The 18,592-nt window shown below is 37.0% G+C and overlaps 1 protein-coding gene across 7 annotated transcripts in view; it reads right to left on the reverse strand.

The window, feature by feature from the left end:
• The window catches only part of LOC121330749 (E3 ubiquitin-protein ligase RNF220-like), a 127,799-nt gene extending 109,521 nt beyond the window's left edge, over positions 1–18,278 (reverse strand). For all 7 annotated transcript variants that reach the window (XM_041277474.1, XM_041277472.1, XM_041277473.1 and 4 more), the window contains exons 1-2: positions 17,967–18,278; positions 6,654–7,454 (exon numbers count right to left, since the gene is read on the reverse strand). In XM_041277474.1, the coding sequence (XP_041133408.1) occupies positions 6,654–7,296 (643 nt within the window). In that variant the 5' untranslated portion in view covers positions 7,297–7,454; positions 17,967–18,278. The remainder of the gene's footprint in view (positions 1–6,653; positions 7,455–17,966) is intronic.
• Positions 18,279–18,592: the final 314 nt, after the last annotated feature.

An 18,592-nucleotide genomic window follows, 5' to 3' on the forward strand; every position in this document is an offset into this window, starting at 1 on the left:
TATTATTATTATTATTATTATTATTATTATTATTATTATTATTATTATTATTATTCCTTTATCTCAGAAGAAGCCTTTTTCTCAATAACTGAGGGATTTAAACAAAACAAGGTATACTGTGGTGTGTTGAAGGGGGTGTCTGCTGAGAAGGTCACCAATCAACTCAACTGGTCTCAGATTTATAAAATATAGCTATATAAATAAAAAAGCCTGCTTCAGTCACTAAGCCTTACAAATCTAAAAGAAGCTGATATCATCTGAGTCCCTTTTCCATAATTTTAAAAGGAGTGGTTCAGGTTGTATTCCTGTCTGATCCCTTTGATTGGCTGTGTTAAGTGTAAAAAACAAGGCAGATCCTCAGAATGCTCCACAGACAGCATCTCTGTTTGCAACAGATTTTTTTTCCTCCCTTTTAAAAGAGCAGTAAAAAAATCAATGTCTTTCTGAATGGAGGTCGTAAGGGTTTTTGTCCTGGGAGAAGTGGCAGATTTGCCAGCTAAGCCCCCCACCGCCATAACCAAGTAACAAATTCCATACATTTTCCCAGTAAGATGCTATATTCAACAACCTACACAGCACTAAACACCGACAGCAGCAATAGCAAAGGTGAACCAAAGGTTCTCAGTCCTAAAACAACAATTGCACCTCAGTACTTACATCCAGTTGAAATGTTTGAACAGAACAAAAAGAAACACTGTCAGCTGTTTCTGTCATTTTGTTTTATTATGGTACAATAACCCTTTCCCATTATTCAAAGTCGTTTCCAAATACAGCATTTACCTTCATCCTACAGTGTTCTTCATTTCTCTCCCTTCGGTAAATGGTGTACTGTGACAAATATCAAAATGACCCCAATTTCACAGAAAGGGTATCTTTGAACTATTCAGGAGGGGGGTAAGATTTTACACACCTACTGTGGTGCAACTTACAATTTCTCTGATGTGCTACAAAAATAAATATAAAAGAAATGTCATAAGAAATAAAAATAAAAAGTAAAAGAATCTAAAAACAGAAACTTAAGTTATTTCAATGTATTGTAATAAACAAACAGATCACGTATTTGCTCCCTTTTTAATTTTTACTAATTATTGTAATGGACAAAAAAAAAAAAACATAAGGTAATGTTTCAGACTAAATTCAGATCAACAGCGGACAATTAACATGTATAGGTATTTTCATTTTACATTGAAATATTTCTTAATGTATATGTTTTGAGATACTGTGAATTTGATGTTATGAAAAATAAAATACAGCAATTAAAAAAGAGAGATTAGGTAATCTCACAGAAATGTTTTACGGTTAATGAATACTCAAGTAAACATTAATGATTGTAATTATCAAATTACCAGTTTAAAAGGATATTGATTACTCCCATTAACTCGCGGGCTGTTTCCTGATTGCAGCTCACATGCATTTCCCACACTGGGGAAACAGGAATTCATGACACTTAACTGCTTCTCTCTCTAGTAAATGTTCACAATCTAAAACATGTTAACATTCTTATACAGAAAGCCTGTACATCACACACACGCACATACACAGTTTTACAAATGGGCCACTTTATTCAATTATTTCAAAACGCTAATTAAAAAACAACTGCAGCATGTCTGTAGCCTGTCATAATGGAAGGGGAGGAGGGTGCAGACTGGTTAAGTGCCTGCTTTAACAGTTTCCTCTATCATTGCCTTTTCCCCCCGAAAGGATTTTTTTTACAATCATATGAAACTGCTGGTTGTAGTGATCTCTAGCTGCTGCACAACAGCAGTGTCTGGTTCCCCTTAGCTTTCTGTCGTCCACCAGCTGCACTTCATTTGAGCGGGGAGGTAGTATTTTTCACAACCTCCTTCCTCACACCTTGTCAGTGTTACAAATGACACACCACTAAAGGACAATTGTCCAGCCCTTATCTCTTTCACACCTCTGTGTCTGTACAACAAACAAGGACCCCCTTTCGCTACCACTAACACAAAACTATCAACCACCCTGGTCCTTATCTCCAGCTCCCCTCAAGGTAATGTAGGCCTATGAAGTATTGCTATAAGCATACGAGCAGTATAGAATTTTGGTATACTTGTTACAAGAACCATCTTTTATATATATATATATATATATATATATATATATATATATATATATATATATATATATATATATATATATATATATAAATGTAAAATATGTAATAAAGAAATGTATTTGGTAGTTCTTACATTTGACACTCCCTCAACTTTTTACCAATAATTATAATTAAAAATAAGGTTATTATTGTATTTGTTTGAACACCACACAGATGGTAATTAATAATAATAATTAATTGATAATAATAATAATAATAAGTCAAAAAAACTTTATAGGACTTCCAGTATTTAATTTTAAATTAAATTTTTTATTTTATAAAATATGACTACTTAACACGAATTTTACACAAAAACTAAGATATAGAAAAAATATAATCAAAGAAAGACAGACAGATATTGCTGTCTGGTAGAGATATCAGATTAAAATGATAGATGGGATCAATAGATGAACTGACAGATAGATTAGATAGATAAATAGAAGATACATACTGATAAATAATGAATTAGCTTTGAAAGAGGGCCACACTTTATAATAGGTGTCAGCAATGAAAATGTACTGTTTGCTCAAAATAACGATTTCCTTTTAAAAGCATATGGTTTTGTTATGTTGTACTTTTTAAAAGCTGAATGCTGCTTTATATATATATATATATATATATATATATATATATATATATATATATATAAAATAATGTACAGTATGCTGCATTTTATCCAGTATTTTAATACTTTTTGTGAGAATAAAATATGGCTTCTGTAATTTTAATAAATTATGACTTTAATGAGGTAGCCTGTCTCTGAATGTAGTAAAAGGAGCTCATTTGTTATTTTGGAAAAGTGCACCAAAGAGAAAAGGACTGCTTGGAAGATATCAGAATGCACAACCCCCAGGACCTGTTAGCAAGCAGTTCATTTACAAATCTCAGCTCTGCAGCTTTAGGAAGCGGCCTTTCAACACATCTACATTAGGCAGACTCTCTGGAGAAATACAGCACAGTTTGGTCAGTTCTATTTGGATACTTAAAGATACAGTGTGGTATTAATTTACTGAACTCCCAGTCCTACTTTCTCAAAACACACAAAACAGAAACAAGGCAGGGATCTACACTAACTCCTCCCTGTCTGCTCTGACTGGCAAAGGAGCAGAATTAAATAAGTACATTTAAACTATCTAACAATCTATCTATCAATCTGTTTAATTTTCCCTTTACATTGACCACCACCTGGCCTCAGGACTGTACTGGATTCTACAATTCATTCCAATAACCAAGGCTTTCAACCAATCCAAGTGCCCAATCCAACAAATCCAGACAGGAAGCACAAATTCACAATCTGCACGGCAGCACAACAACAGCGTTTTTAACACATTCGTGGAAACTGAAGCAGCCTGACACTGCACTGGAACATCAACCTGCACTGGTAACGTGAAACACCTTGCAGCGTCGCCCGCTGCATTACAGGCCTTTGCTTTTAGGACAGATCATTTGAAGTAAAGTTATTTAATTTTCGACAAATGAACACCGAAGGATCCATGCAAAGAAGTACAAAACTAGGGAGGGATTCAAGAATTGTCAAGCTGAGGAGCCTCCTGCACAATTCAGTATTACGTGTATATATAAGTCGCCTATACACAGCGCCGTCCATGGGGGGGGAGCATTGGGGAATTTTGTCCCAAGCCCGGGCATTCCAAGCTCAAAAATTTCTATGAGAGGCACTGCCTATACATTATAAATACAAATAGGAATTTTACAATAGGCAACCTATTGTATGGGGGTTACAGTGAAAGACGGTGAGAGAGAGAGAGAGAGAGAGAGAGAGAGAGAGAGAGGACAAGCCTTTTAACATCTGGTTAAGCATTGCCAAACACCAAGCAGCAGCCTAATTATTAGAACACTTACTAAACTTAACCCCATCACCAGACCGTGTGAAGATGGTGGGGGGGGGGGGGGGGGGGGGGGGTATTTTGGGATCTTTTAACAGTGAGGGTTTTTAACTCCTTGTGCTTTTACCTTCCATGCTGTGTGCCGATTAATGATGGAATGTATTCATTATAAGGGATTGAAAAGGGGTAGTGTAGTGCATCAGAAACAGACTGTCACTGATGCAGGAGGAATAATAGATAATTCTAAAAGGGTTAAAGCCCTAAGTCACACTGTTACAGGTTACTGATATTTTCTTTTGGGGGGTGGTGGGGTATGTTTTTACGGTTCATTTTTGTTTGTTATTGAATGATGTCGATTGGCTGGGTCCCTGGCAGGTCCCTGGCCCTACAGGGAATAATCTGCCAGGCTCCCAGTCCCCCATAAATCAGAATTTTTAAAGACAGTCTGAAACGGCTCGCAGGTTGGTCACGGCAGGAAGGAAGCCCTCGTGTCCATGTTTTGTTGTTTTAAGGATTTTTTTTTTTATTTCAGCTGCACAGGAAGGAAGCTGGGGTCTGCGTTTCAGCTCAAAGACCATTGATTACTCATCCTTTCCTTTTCATTTCATTTATCTCTCTGTTTATCTGCTCCCCTCTCCCTGACATCATGCCTCCTGATTTTTTAATTTTATTTTACTCAATTCCATCCCCACCCTCCATTCAAACTAAAAGCAATAAGAGATCATGTTCGTATGTCCAACTTGTCATTGACCTGTCCACTCCAGAAAAACTCACTTTTCACTTCTGACATGTGGCAGGAAAACGCCAACCACCCACCAACACACACATAGAAACAGAGAGAGTCTGACACACATTTTCAGATACAGTACACCTGTTAATAGGAGAATCTCAGAGTCTCTCTCTCTCTCGCTCTCTAAAGAACATGTATTCACATATATTTTTTGCAGTAATAAAAAAAGAAATACAGTAGAAAGAAATATACAGGGCATTCAATCCACCCCAAACACTGCATCAAACAGCCTTTGGAAAACACATCACCAAAGCCTATGTATCTCAAGTCTGCAGACTGGTTATCTGGGTAGCTTTGTCGTTGTGTTTTACCTTAAACAGCTTTCCAACTTTGTATTTGCTGTTCTAGTTATTTGCATTGTTAAGCTACTTGGTAGAAAGCATTTCTAGGTGGACATCTCAAGGTCATCTCAAGGTCACGTAGTGATTGCAAACATCTGCATTAAAAATGCAAAACCTTTTTTTTATATGTACAAAAAAATAACTTACAGTTATTCCTCAACTGGAAAACATTAAAATATTACAAAATTACACAACACCCACCTCAGCAAATACTAGGTTAACAGATGGTATCTAAGAAAAAACAACACATAAATGTACAGATACAATGCAGTTTTCCACCAGTAAGTCTGTCAGTGAATTCATTTTCATACCTCTAAGAAAGGACACAGTGTTCCTCTCATGACTGTCTCCAGTAAGGTAGTCACTCAAGGGGAACTGAATTTAAGTCCCTTATATAAAAGTGCTGGGAGTTTAATTGCATTTGGGCCCATGGTGGGCCTGGGGCTTAATCTAGTTAGATACAGAAAAAAAAACCTCAAGCCTTTAAAATCTGTTTTTCCCAGCAGATCCAGGTTTTCCACTTGTACAATTACACTGGAAAGGTGAAGCAGGAATTCGGAGAAACTTCTCTATTCCCCACTCCTAATCCCAGGACAAATGTAACAGTAAAAGGTAGACCTGAGCTAGCGGAGCTGCTCCTTTAGCTCAGCGGCAGGGCGCTCTTTAAAAAGTCATGAGCCGTACTGCTGGAACCACAAACTGCTGGGCCCAAAATCGGCAGACTAATCAAATTTCTCATCACGATTTCCCAGGGAAGGTAATGCTATTATTCAGCATTTTGCTTTAAAAATCTAGCAGCAAAATCGCTTGTTTTATTGCTTTAACCCCCCTCCCCCCTTTTCTTCTCCGCAGTGGTGGTAAAGAGATGCCCGTTAGTGGGCTGTTGAAATCTCATTTCATCCACACTGGAGTATACTGTCAAAATGCTGCTCACATTACAGTAGAACACATTGTAAAAAAGTAAATAGTGATGTGTATTTTTATACAGTTATAAACGCATGGAATAGCTCCTATTAAACTAGATCCCATTAGTAGAGGTAAAAGGTGTGCTAACAAGGGACAAGCCTTGATGGTCCGAACAGCCTTTTCTCGTTCACAAACTTTTCTTATGTTCTTATGTTCTTGTGTGAGTTCCACCTAGGCTAAACATGTTAAAACATAACTAAGCTTACTTGCTTTATAAGGTTCAGGTCAAACAGACAATGTAAAATATATGAAAAATAATTGAAGCCATGAGTGCAAGAGCATGTCATCGTAAAGTGGCTCAATTGATAAGAATAGAACAGAACTTTCATTTATAAAATTAGGCAGCATTCATGGTACCAGATTTAGAGAAAGAATCTCCTTTTCAGACACACAACCTGGAAATTACACTGATGACTTCAGTTGCGTTCGCTTGCATATGAAAATAAATAAGGGTGGTAAGTGGAACGGAAATACAATGAAGTTCTTGTGCAGTTTTCTTGTTTTTGTACAAAAGCGTTTTAAAGAATACAGAGGTGTATCCACATGCAATAAATGAAAGTCAGAAGATTCTAACAAAAATAATCAAAGATACTCACAGCGCTCGTGGCGGTCCTCAGGGCTGGGGGAGGTATCGCAGTCAGAGAGGAGGCCCGAGACCACAAAGAGCTTCTTCCCAGCGTCCTCAGCGGCCTTGAGCGACCCGGGGGAGGAGGAAGAGATCTGAGCGCCCCCGTAGTCATACTCCTTGCCGTCAGAGTCGGAGTAGCGTAGGTGGGGGGAAGCGTCAGCCTCCAGGCAGCCTTTGAGGCGTTTGGCGGGAGTGAAAGCAGACTGATAGCCACTGCCATCGCGGTCGTCTGGCACAGAGGCGAAGGGCCGGAAGGCGCCCACCCCGCTGTGGTTCAGCATGCTGATGGGGGAGCAGTCCAGGTTCGGGGGTGCAAACTGATGGTGGAGGTGGAGAAGGGAGGGAGGGAAGTCTCGGCTGGGGAAGCCCCCTGGCACGGCTCCTTGTCGGTGATACATGGAGGCGAAGGTGTAGGAGCCGTTGGTGAAGGGAATGTGGACCTCCTTGTCCATGGAGACCGGGACACCGAAGGGTCGTGGTTGCTGGCAGGGGATGGAAGCGTCACGGCTGGCTTCGGCAGTGGAGGCCAGCACCATCAGTGCAGGTGAGGCCAGGGGGTTGGGGAGATAGGAGGAGCTCTCCATCTTGAAGGCAGCCCTGTGCAAGTCCATCTGGAGTCTTCTCGGCTTCCTCACGGGAGAAACTGGGCCCAGCGAGAGAGCTGGTTGGTGGCGGTGGGGAAAGGGGGTCAGGGGAGATGCGATCAGTGATTCGAGTTGTTTAGACAAAGAGAGCTGTCACTGCAAGGTCTTTCTTGACGGGTCACCACCTGGAAAGAACAAGAAGAAATCTAGTTAAATCTCCCGAAAGAAATTAATGCCGAAAGTTTATTTGTCGTTTTTTTTTTTTTTTTTTTAGATACATTTAAAATAAGGTTAACACTAATTCTTGACTCCCAGTTCTCAGCTGTAATAAGCCACATATGCACCAACCGCAGATAAGATCCCAAAGCAATTCTCAGGTGGATCCTGTATCTGTTGTTCTATCTGCCAAATCTCTTTCCACATATGCTGATTTCATGAACTTAATTGGAGTCCCGTAAGGAGCTGCTAAAGATTTAATATCTGATCATCATCTACATAGCTGAATGCATTAACGTCTTCCCTTCCAACTTCCCAGGTACCAGATGCTTACAGCTGAGCATCAGTCAGGAGTATCTCATGGGATCATATTACTGTAACATTATGCACTCAGTAAAAAAAACAAAACAAAAACAAAAACCAAAAAAAAAACATGAATAGCAAAAGAATAACCCAAACTTTCATCTTTCTATCATGCACACTGTCAATATCCTTTTTTTTTTTTTATATACTTTTTTTTCCATGGGGGGGGGGGGGGGGGGGGGGGGGGGGGGGGGGGGTACCAATACGTTGGGGGTGTGGGGGGGGGGGTGGGTGGGGGGGGGGGGGGGGGGGGGGGGGGGGGAGGGGGGGGGGCCAGGGGGCGGGGGGGGCGCGGGGGGGGGGGTGATTGCTTTTGTTGTCTATATTTAGATTAAGCATGCAAGCTCATATAATTGTGTACAACATGTGTACAAAACTGTCTAGAGTATGTTGTTTTCCTTACTTTACACACAGCTTGAGAAAACTGTATATGAAAGCTAAAAGTAATATGTCTGTTAGAAAGGTGAAAGCTTGAGATCCTTGAGACCATGACAGTGTAGCATACTGAAACACTGACATGTTAGCCTTCCCCACAAACAACAAGCAAGCTGCTATAACCGAAAATATTTTCCATTACAAACTGTGCAAAAAGCAATTTCATTAATCGTTGTATAAACAGTAACACACTCATCTTTTTCCTTTTTCGTAACCTCACAACAATGTGCAGCTTAACTAATGTAATTTTGATTGATACCACACATTGGCTGTGATCTGCTTGTTTTTTTAATATTAAAAATTCAGTACCATTTTGATATAAAAATATATATATTTCTTCTGTGCCTATTTGTTTTCTCTTGTGAAACAGTAAAAGAAAATAACTAAGACAGGTGCTGCTGCAAGGCAAGGCAATACAGTGATAAGTGCCTGGATATTTCAATTTTATTATCATTACCATCAACACAGCAAGTCAATGTGAAACTGACAATCCAATAAAATGACACACGATATCCCCTTATGGTTGCTGAAAACCTTAAGTACGCTGAGTGTTCTACAGATGTGGTAATCATTTCTTCCCCCTTCAAAGGCTATGCCCAGCTCTGTATCAACAAGCACAAATCTTTTGCACTACAGCGATCGAAAATAGCTGTGCATCTGCCTGGTAGGGGACTTGATGAGCACTGACAGGCATGTTGTTTTGTTTTATGTCAGATCCTCGAGCCAGCTGAGGTTTGCTTGAGGTTATTGCTTGAAAGACAATCAGTTTTCCGCAAACCATTTGTCTAATTTTATAACTATTTTTCTTACGGTTTTCCTGAATTCCAAAGAAGATAAATGCCACATTTCATCTGCAGATACTAGATAGCTACTAACATAATATATAGAAAAAGGGAACCAATGTATTTGAAACCATATTCAACACATCTTTCTATCTTTTTTAAGAATCATGGAGGGATAAATAATAAACATTTGTTGACAGCTTGCCATTATTTTTATCAGATCTCTTAGTGCATTGTCAAGAAATATTAGTCACCCAAAGTTGCTAAAATATGTATAATTCATTTTTGCTAGATTTTCTAGATTTTTTTTGTAAGTACCAAAGATCTATGTGTTCATCTAGACACTGATTGAAAAAGTGGAGTAAAAAAGCTTTGAAAATAGGAAAGTTAAAACTTTGTGGAAATGTTGTGGAAAAATAAAAAAATTGTCGGGGGGGGGGGGGGGGGGGGGGGGGGGGGGGCGAAAAATAAACAGGTGGTCGATCCCGTCAGAAATAATGCGAAACGTGTAAGGGCAATGCACACGGGGGGGTTTCCCCCGTCCCCCCCCACCCCATGATGTGGAACAAGTCAGTCTGTACAGAATGTGTCAAGCCCAGAGCTCCTGTACCTTTTATTGCCTGTCAGTAAATTTACTCATTGTTGACAACCATGAAGGAGGGGTTAAGTGCCCCCTTACATTTTATTAGAGGAACAGGCCAGACAGTGTTATTTGATCCCCCCTAAACACACACACACACACAGGCATTTCGAGAAACACAGTCTTTAAACCAAGACAAGGGCTTCCCTTTGAGCTTTTAGCCCACAAACGACACTTGCTTTGTGCCTGCTTTTTTGTGAATTTATCACTAAATAATAATAACAATAAATATATGTGCCACGCTGACTGACTACTTAATGCACATGCTTGCTGCTGTGTGGCTGTTTCCAATTCAGCCGTCAATATGCACTTTACTTCCAATTATAGAGGCTGTCGTAATAGCCCCTTAGAAAATGATAGCCTGTCCCTTTTATTAAAAACAACTTGACCCCACAGAGAATTCTTTCACACACAGACAAAAAAAAAGTTGCAAGGCCTTTAAAGCATTCAGTTGTTACCACCTTAACCTCTGGAATTCCTTTAAAATCCTGTGACGGGAATTCTCTGTTTCGAGTTCTAAAGCCGTGTGACTGATGCACTGTCATTAACTGTAAAACGTGATGCAGTTCATGCATAAGGCTTTGCAGATTGAAACCAACATGATGTCTATGCCCACTGTTATCACATCAAACACAAAATCCATGGCTGCTTGCCTTAGGGGCAGACCTAGGAATAGCTAATATGCCTAGAAATAAAGTAACCATCCCTTGCAAGTACAGCCGCAGTACACATACAGTACAAGACTACAATTTCAAGACTACAACCTTCACATTTCCTAGGGAATTCCTTTCAGATGCTCCTTGATGAATGAAATCTGCTGCCAAATGTACAATTTATTATTATTTTGCAGCCGCGCATGAAAAAGCCAAATATGCACAGCTGGGATTTTGTGATTCATTGGCAGGCATTGTAAAATATAGGGAAAAAAGACTTAATGAATCAGACTGGTTAATACCACTGGATATACATGCCACATATATGTTGAACACATTTATTATATTGTATATGTTTCATATAAAAACATGCATGTATAGAGAAAAGAGGACTGCTTCTTGTAAGTTCAATATTTATGATATTACTGTTATATAACATATTTAGTTTTTCCACACTCACTTTATATTATTTTGTGAACATAAACCAGATGTTAATATAGGTGGCAGTAAAAAGTTCACGTCAGTTTAAGCCTGTATCTGTAATTTAAATATTAAGGAGGGGATGTTACAGAAAAAAAAGAAAAAAACAAAACAACATTTTTTTTTTTTAATACTCTACCCTTTTAAATGGTAACACATTGAGGTTGCAGCTGTATTTCTTTACATTCGGTCCCATCTTTGCACCAGAGTATGCTACCTACTGTAACATGGTTAACCCTGCCATTAATGACGTGTATATTAAGATCTGTAAAAGCTGTGTGTAAATGTGTATTACAGTAGAACCCAATGGCTTTCCCCATTACTGTCTTTGAAATCTCTCTGGCTAACAAAAGGCAGTGTCCAAACTATCTTCGCTACTGGCACGCAGTCATCAGAGCCCATCTCCCACTTCACTTTGCTGCAGACAATGTGTCTTGGAAGATCATTTCTGAGAAAAAAGGGAAAGTGAAATTCCACCCTTTATTTCTACATGCTTCTAGCCTGCATTCCCGTCGTTGGGAAAGCGGTTTCCCTAGATTGCAAATCACACTGGCGAGGAGGCTCTTCTGGCTAACCACTGGGTCTTTAATAACAGATAATAAGCACAATAAGAGAAGCAGGCTGCCCTTCAGCTGTTCACAACAACTTGTTGGCCTGCTAGACTTATAAAACACCACAGACCACTTCAGCTTCCGAGGCTGTCTGCTAATTATGGTAAAACATCCCTCCCATATTCTGCCACTGCCCCTGCCACTTGGAGTGATTCCCCCTCCTGTCACATTCGGAGCACACTAGTTCACTTGCTTGCAGAGTTTTAAAAAAGATTTAAAAGAAATCGTGTCTTTTCCTCCCACTGTTTGCACCTGGAAATGAGGAATTGTGCACTGTGAAACATTGCTTTGCACTGTGAAACAGTGCTGGTTTTATTTTACCACAGTAATTGATCCAGGGATTGGAAGAAAAGCAAGAAAAGCCATGTTGTGTTGTATTTATTTACCGGTAATATGTGCTGCATCCTTGTAAACAAGCTATTAAATATTATATTATATCATACACCTAAGTAGAATTGAAAGACACACACATATTCACACACACTGAAATTCTACATATTTAATTCTGTTTGCTTTCAAGTCTTCTTTTTTTAGGTAACTTCAGGTAATATTTTATTTTGTATCTTTTTTTGGCAGTAAATTTATATTTGTATGTTCCGTTGTCGCTTTCCGTTTCCCTGAAAAGGGCACTCTTTTCATACTGAGCTATCAATAACCTGGTAGATTACCAGGAGGCATTATAGCCGGCTGATAGATAAGGGCATGACTACTTGTATCAATTGTTCCGTCTATGCTGTCCCTAGTAGCGGCTAATCAGGGAAAAATATGAAAGTATAATGAATACATCCCGGGATGCTCCCGTTTATCACATGAGCTTCCTATTATTAAAAAAACAAAATGTTTCTACCCAGCTAAAAATCTGCAGGATTATGAGCCTGTTCAAATGTTTTGCTAATTCATAGTAAAAGTTTTTTTAAATTACCTTTTTACATGAATGTAATTTTATATTTTTAAATGTGTGATACCATGATTGACATCCAAATGCATAAAAATAATTGATTATCCTTTAATAGTAAGTGAATTACTTAATTAATAATGAATGTATATAAAGTGTGCTGATATATACATTAACTTAATTAAATAAACTGTCATACTGGAAAATGCTATTGTGAAAAAAAAAAACAAATATATATATATATATATATATATATATATATATATATATATATATATATATATATATATATATATATCTATATATATATATTAACAAAAGTGAATTGGCATTTTAGCTGGCTACTGGAGCTGGTTTCATTTCTTAATATATTTTAACCAACCTGCATAAATTATATTAATTTATTAAATCTTTCTATAAGAAGGGCCTCACTTAAACAACTTTCTCCCAGGGGGCATATCGTCAGCACTCATATTACAAAAGTCAGAAAACATCTGTTTAACAATAAATAGCATTGAGCAGCATCCAGATCATAGGAGAATACAGCCTGCATACCATTTAGAGATTGAAAATCATCATTTACAAATATACTTCTACATGGTCTACAGTTATTCAGGAATATATTCAAAATGTAATTTCCAAAATTGAAGAATCTCAATCCTGCAGCTAGTTATACGATTTGAACTATTTAGATTTAGCATAGTATAATAAAATATAATATAATGATAATGAAAATAATAATTAAAAGCTAAAGATTTCAAAAAGTAATCGAGGATGTGTTTTACGGCATCCCTCTCCCAATTCCGAACAGCGATCCCTATTCTAAACAGGGGGAAAGCCGGTGGATCCAAGCCTGTGAAAATAAGATAATGAAATCGCCATTGAAAACAAGATATTGCATATTTACAGATAGCTTCTTATTGCTTATCATTAAACACAAAGAAATTAATAAATCGGCAGCATCATAAGAAAAATTCAAATGTAATTATATATATATATCTATATATATTCATAATATATTCTATATTCTATATATTATATATATATATATATATATATAATATAATAACAAGCAAATTATTTCTTATTGAACAAATATGTAATAAATATCTGGTCATGAAACATTTCACACTTATTGAAATCCTTATTCAACATTTATTTTTAAGTACAACAAAACATGGTAAGTTATAATATTTCTACAAGCATTCACAATCACAGTAAAATACACATGATCCTCCTCAACCCATTGCATAGTAAAATGACATAGACCGAAGTTCAGACTGTCTCATTTCAATTGCATGCATTTAACAAAATGTGTTTATTCTGTTTTTACTTCTTTGTATTGTTAAATGATTTCAACAGATGGTAAGATCACGTCAATAGTCAATATCCCTAACCCTAACCCATGAAACACATCCGGTCAAAGTGCAACAAAGCTTTTTACAGTTTAAAAAAGCAATCACAACTACACAAAGAAGTCATGCAGGTTGATCTTAAACATTATGCAGCACAAAGGGATTGGCTTTAATGCGGTCTGCCAAAATATGCTTTTGACAACATAAAAAACAAAAAAAACAAGATGATTTGCCTGACTGATTTCTGCTCTGGGTAAAGCAGATGCCCTCACATCCCTTTCCTTCCAGTGTGGAACTGCTATTTGCGTCTGCCGGAGCAAGACAGGTTTTCAAGCATTTGAAACACTAGCACGGTTATAGGCGATACAAAGCTGACTGCCGCAATCACATTGATCAAGGATAACACTGATGTACAAAATCTTTTTATTTTTTCCCCCGCAGCTGTAACTGCTGTCACATTACTTTTCTCTAATCTGAATGCCACTGCTTCATATCAGCAAAGTTGTGTTTCTTTTTAATTACATTTGCTTTCCACCATCTGCATGACAAATCTGATTTAAGTGAAGTGTTTATTAGCAGGTCACAAAGGACACCAGCGTTAATGAATGTTGTTTTTCAAAATTCTCTTTAGACGCACTAATAGTTGTTGTTTTTTTATATAGATCAAGGGCCATCAACCCTTAGTAATTATGAAACTCTATACTTAATATACTCTCAGAGTCTAACTATCACCTAGGTTTATGTATCAGACATAACTAAAACATAGATTTTATAGCTGCCTATTATTCCTGGCTTGGGGTGGTAATTGTTTGAAGGGGCTGTTTTGAATTTTTTTCTTTTTATTTCCACCACCTCCCTTTTTGATAAATTCCCAAATTGTTCTCCAAAAAGGAGTGAGTGTTTCATTCCGCATGCTCACTTTCTGATTTTTAATTCCACACCGTGCACAAATCCAGATTAAAATAACTCTGGCTATTGATCCAGGCACTGGAATTGACATTAATTTTAGTTCACTTCTCACTTTGCAAAGAGATCAATAGGAAGCAATAACAGCTGACATCGCTGCTGAAAGGGATAGAAAAGAAGGATTCAGGATGAAAATCGAAACACTGCCATATAAATCATCTGTTACTTTTCTCTCCCCTACTTTCTTTCTTTCTAACTATCTCCCCAAGCCACATCAGGCAACTTGAAACCAAATTGTTAGTGTCTGTTATTGCACTAAATATATAGATGGAGAATCAATCCTGGAAAAGCACATTGTAGTTAAGAAACTGTGTGATGAAGCAGGACATGCGGCGTACAAATAGATAATGAAGACAATGATAAACGTCCAAAGCAGGAAAGATGAGCACAACAGCTGGACATAAACCACAAATTCTACTTGCAAATAAAACAGAATGCTTCCTTGATTTCAAGAATCAGGTCCTGAAATATTTCTGTCTCCCACCCATGGGTTATCTGTAAAGCAAACTCAATCTGTATCAAATCATTTCTAATTGACTCATGATTCTATAATGCTCCTTGTAGCCTCTTTTCATATTTCCCCGTTTATCCTATATGTCATTATATTAATCCATGAATCACAATAATAATTCACAATTAACAGATTTGTTTCAATGTGACCACAGTCTTTGCAGACAATAATTCAATTTTCCATTTGCCAGAGATGAAATATACTAACCACTACAAATAGAAATAAATTATATAAAGTCATTTTAAATTAATCTGTTTTACAAATGTATTTCATCTTGTCTTTTTAAAGAAATAAATACAACAGAAAAAAAGAGTTACTTTTTTTTTACTATCTTAGCATCAGCATCTTAAATCTATTGTGCTGGTGTAGAAAAGCTGGGCAGGTAACACTCCCCTGGTTCCTAATAAAACAAACGTGTTGCTCTGCAAAATGTTCCATAATCCAAATGCTATTTTTAAATTGTAATTTATGTATTTAAGATTTCTTTCTAAATATTTAACAATGTACTAATTGTAGTACTAGTCGTAGTAGTAATAATAATAATAATAATAATAATAATAATAATAATAATAATAATAATAATAATAATAGGTGCGTCTTATAATACTGTAATTGATTAATTAAAATCTATTTTACAAACCTGACCTATTTAACTGTTTAAAACCGAAGCCAACGTGGCAGAAATGCAAAATTGTGTGTAACTATGCCACTGTAACATTTTATAGCATGATAAAAATCATGGTATCACACATTTTAAAAAAATAAAAATAACAATAATTAAGGCAGAAAAGCACTGCAATTAAACAAGTAGAATTAATTTAAAGAATTGTTTACACTAACACACACACACACACACACACACACACACACACACACATACACACACATATATATATATATATATATTATATATATATATATATATATATATATATATATATATATATATATATATATATATATATATATGTGCGCATCACCATAGATTTACCCAATGTGATGCTATATAGGACGAAGATTATAGCGCATATAATAAAACTGTAGTTTACAAAAAAGAAAAAAGAAAAGGGACAATCATTTCAAATTAAACTCCGTCCAAGAATCAGAGGATAAAGTTGCATGATAGAGACTACGGCAATGAACTTTGACAAACCGGTGTTACAATTTAGTCAAACGCACAGGAAACGCGGAACGGTAGGCTATCATTGTCTTATTGGACCATAGAGTGGATTTAAATGCCTCTCGTAAAAAAAGTGGCAAATAGCTAATAAACGATAAATTGTTTGTTTGAAAAAATGTAATGATCGTTGTTGTTTCATTATCTGATGACATATTTAGTACACGTGTTTTGTTTTTGGTGGCTTTTTATGCTACACGGTAAATCTATTAAGACTTTGCACGCCACGTCATTTTGTTTCAGTGGCATTTTAACTTTTCAGTGTTAAGCGGACGCATTCCACAAATTCAGTAAATGCTCGTTTAAAGCAGGATGCTATATTTCAAGAGAACTCGGCAAACAGGTGTTTCCCTTTCCACTAAGCAACATTGGGGTTCCAGATTCATTGTTCTTATGAAATAAAAATTGAAAAAAACACTGACACCTGCTTGAGATAGCTCAGACACACACGTATCTTTGCCTTGCTTTCGCATTTGACATTTTCAGCCTTAAACAACAAAAAGGTAGTAGAGATTTTTTATTATTATTTATTACGCTTAATATATTTCCAAAATACCTAGTGTTGGGTTTCCCTAGTGTATTACTGTTAGTTATATGGTACACTACAACGTTACCTAGACGAGCCTATATTATCCCTTTAATTAATAACCTTATAATAATTTTCTTAACCTCATTATTGCTGTTTCTATAGGTGTCAAATTACTTCCAACAAACTGTTAATGTTAAACGAAGCAGAAAAAAAACTTCAGTGTTTTAAACTAACATTTCGATAACATGTTTCACAGTATCCCTAAATGTATGTATGTATGTGTGTGTGTGTGTGTGTGTGTGTGAGACATGCAGTACATTTACATTGTACACATGTAACACACCAAAACAAATAATACAACATTTGGAGATTTACCTCAGAAACGTTACATAGTATAACATGTCATTATGCAAATTCTTATGATATCAACAATGTTACGTTATGTTTTGAGGTTAGAAAAACAAAACAAAAATGTGTACGTAACCATTGAACACCTACCGAGCCAGTATCATTTTGTAAAATAATTTGCAATTGGAAGAGATACAGTTTGGAATAGTTTAGAAAAGTACTGTTAAAGAAACATAAGTATAGCCTGTTGCAAGCAAATAAGGTGTAAAGAATGTGCAAGGGGATCTGTAAACTACAAAAGTAGGTTCACATCATCAAATCCACGGCAACTGAAATACACACGAGCTCTCGGTAAAGTTCTAAATAAAAAGTCAAAGAATGCATAGTTACACTTAAGTAAAAGCTTCAGTACTTGCGGGATATCCATCATAGACAGATTCACACAGGATGCAAAGTGCGTTTGACGATTTTAAAAAGCAACCAAAACAGCACCCTAATATTGAAACAATATGCAACCGGTAACTATATCAACGTTATTTAATTAATAAATAAATAAATAAATAAATACTGTCGGCAAAACTAAAACAACATGCAAGGAGAGAAAGAAAGCGTCATAAACGTTAACATTTAACAAAATACAGGGAACACTTTGAAAGTTAGCCGATAAAAAAAAAAAAAAAAAACATCCCCTTCTTCAAGAGTAGCTCAAGAGCAGCCCCTCTTAAGGAGTACTTACAGTGTTTAAAACAATCCCTTTGGAGATTCAAGACGCCTTTTTTTTATCCTCACAACAGACACTTTTCAACTGAAGAAGGACTGGGTGCCGGCGGCAGTGAAGGAGCGTGGAGGCAAGTACTGTTGTAGCAGCACTACGCTGGAAGAAGCAGGTTGCCGTGGAGGAGGTTGTCCTCTGCTTGTGTTTGGAGGATGGTGTCGGTTGCATGTACAGATGAGAAGGAATTTGTGTTGAGAAGCAAAAGGAGATCGTATCGGGGGTTGAGGTGCTGTCTACCACTATAGAAGGTGCAGTGCTGCCTCTCAGCGCCAGTTCTTCTCATTGACTGACATTCTCTCTCTCTCTCTCTCTCTCTCTCTCTCTCTCTCTCTCTCTCTCTCTCTCTCTCTCTCTCTCTCTCTCTCTCTCTCTCATTCCCTTTCACTCTCCCTTGGGAATCTCAGTGTCGCTTTGTGAACGTTGAATAGATTATCTTCTCACTGCACAGGAGTGGAGACCATGGGAAATGAAGTCCACCACCGAAGCAAAACACTAAACTATCCATTTTTAAAGAAAAGAACAACAACAATTATCTGGGTTTACGATCCTTAGCTTTACCCCCAGCTAAAATCTCTTTCTGCATTGCA

This window comes from Polyodon spathula, chromosome 18 (assembly GCF_017654505.1).
Source record: "Polyodon spathula isolate WHYD16114869_AA chromosome 18, ASM1765450v1, whole genome shotgun sequence".
Classification (NCBI taxonomy): Eukaryota; Metazoa; Chordata; class Actinopteri; order Acipenseriformes; family Polyodontidae; genus Polyodon; species Polyodon spathula.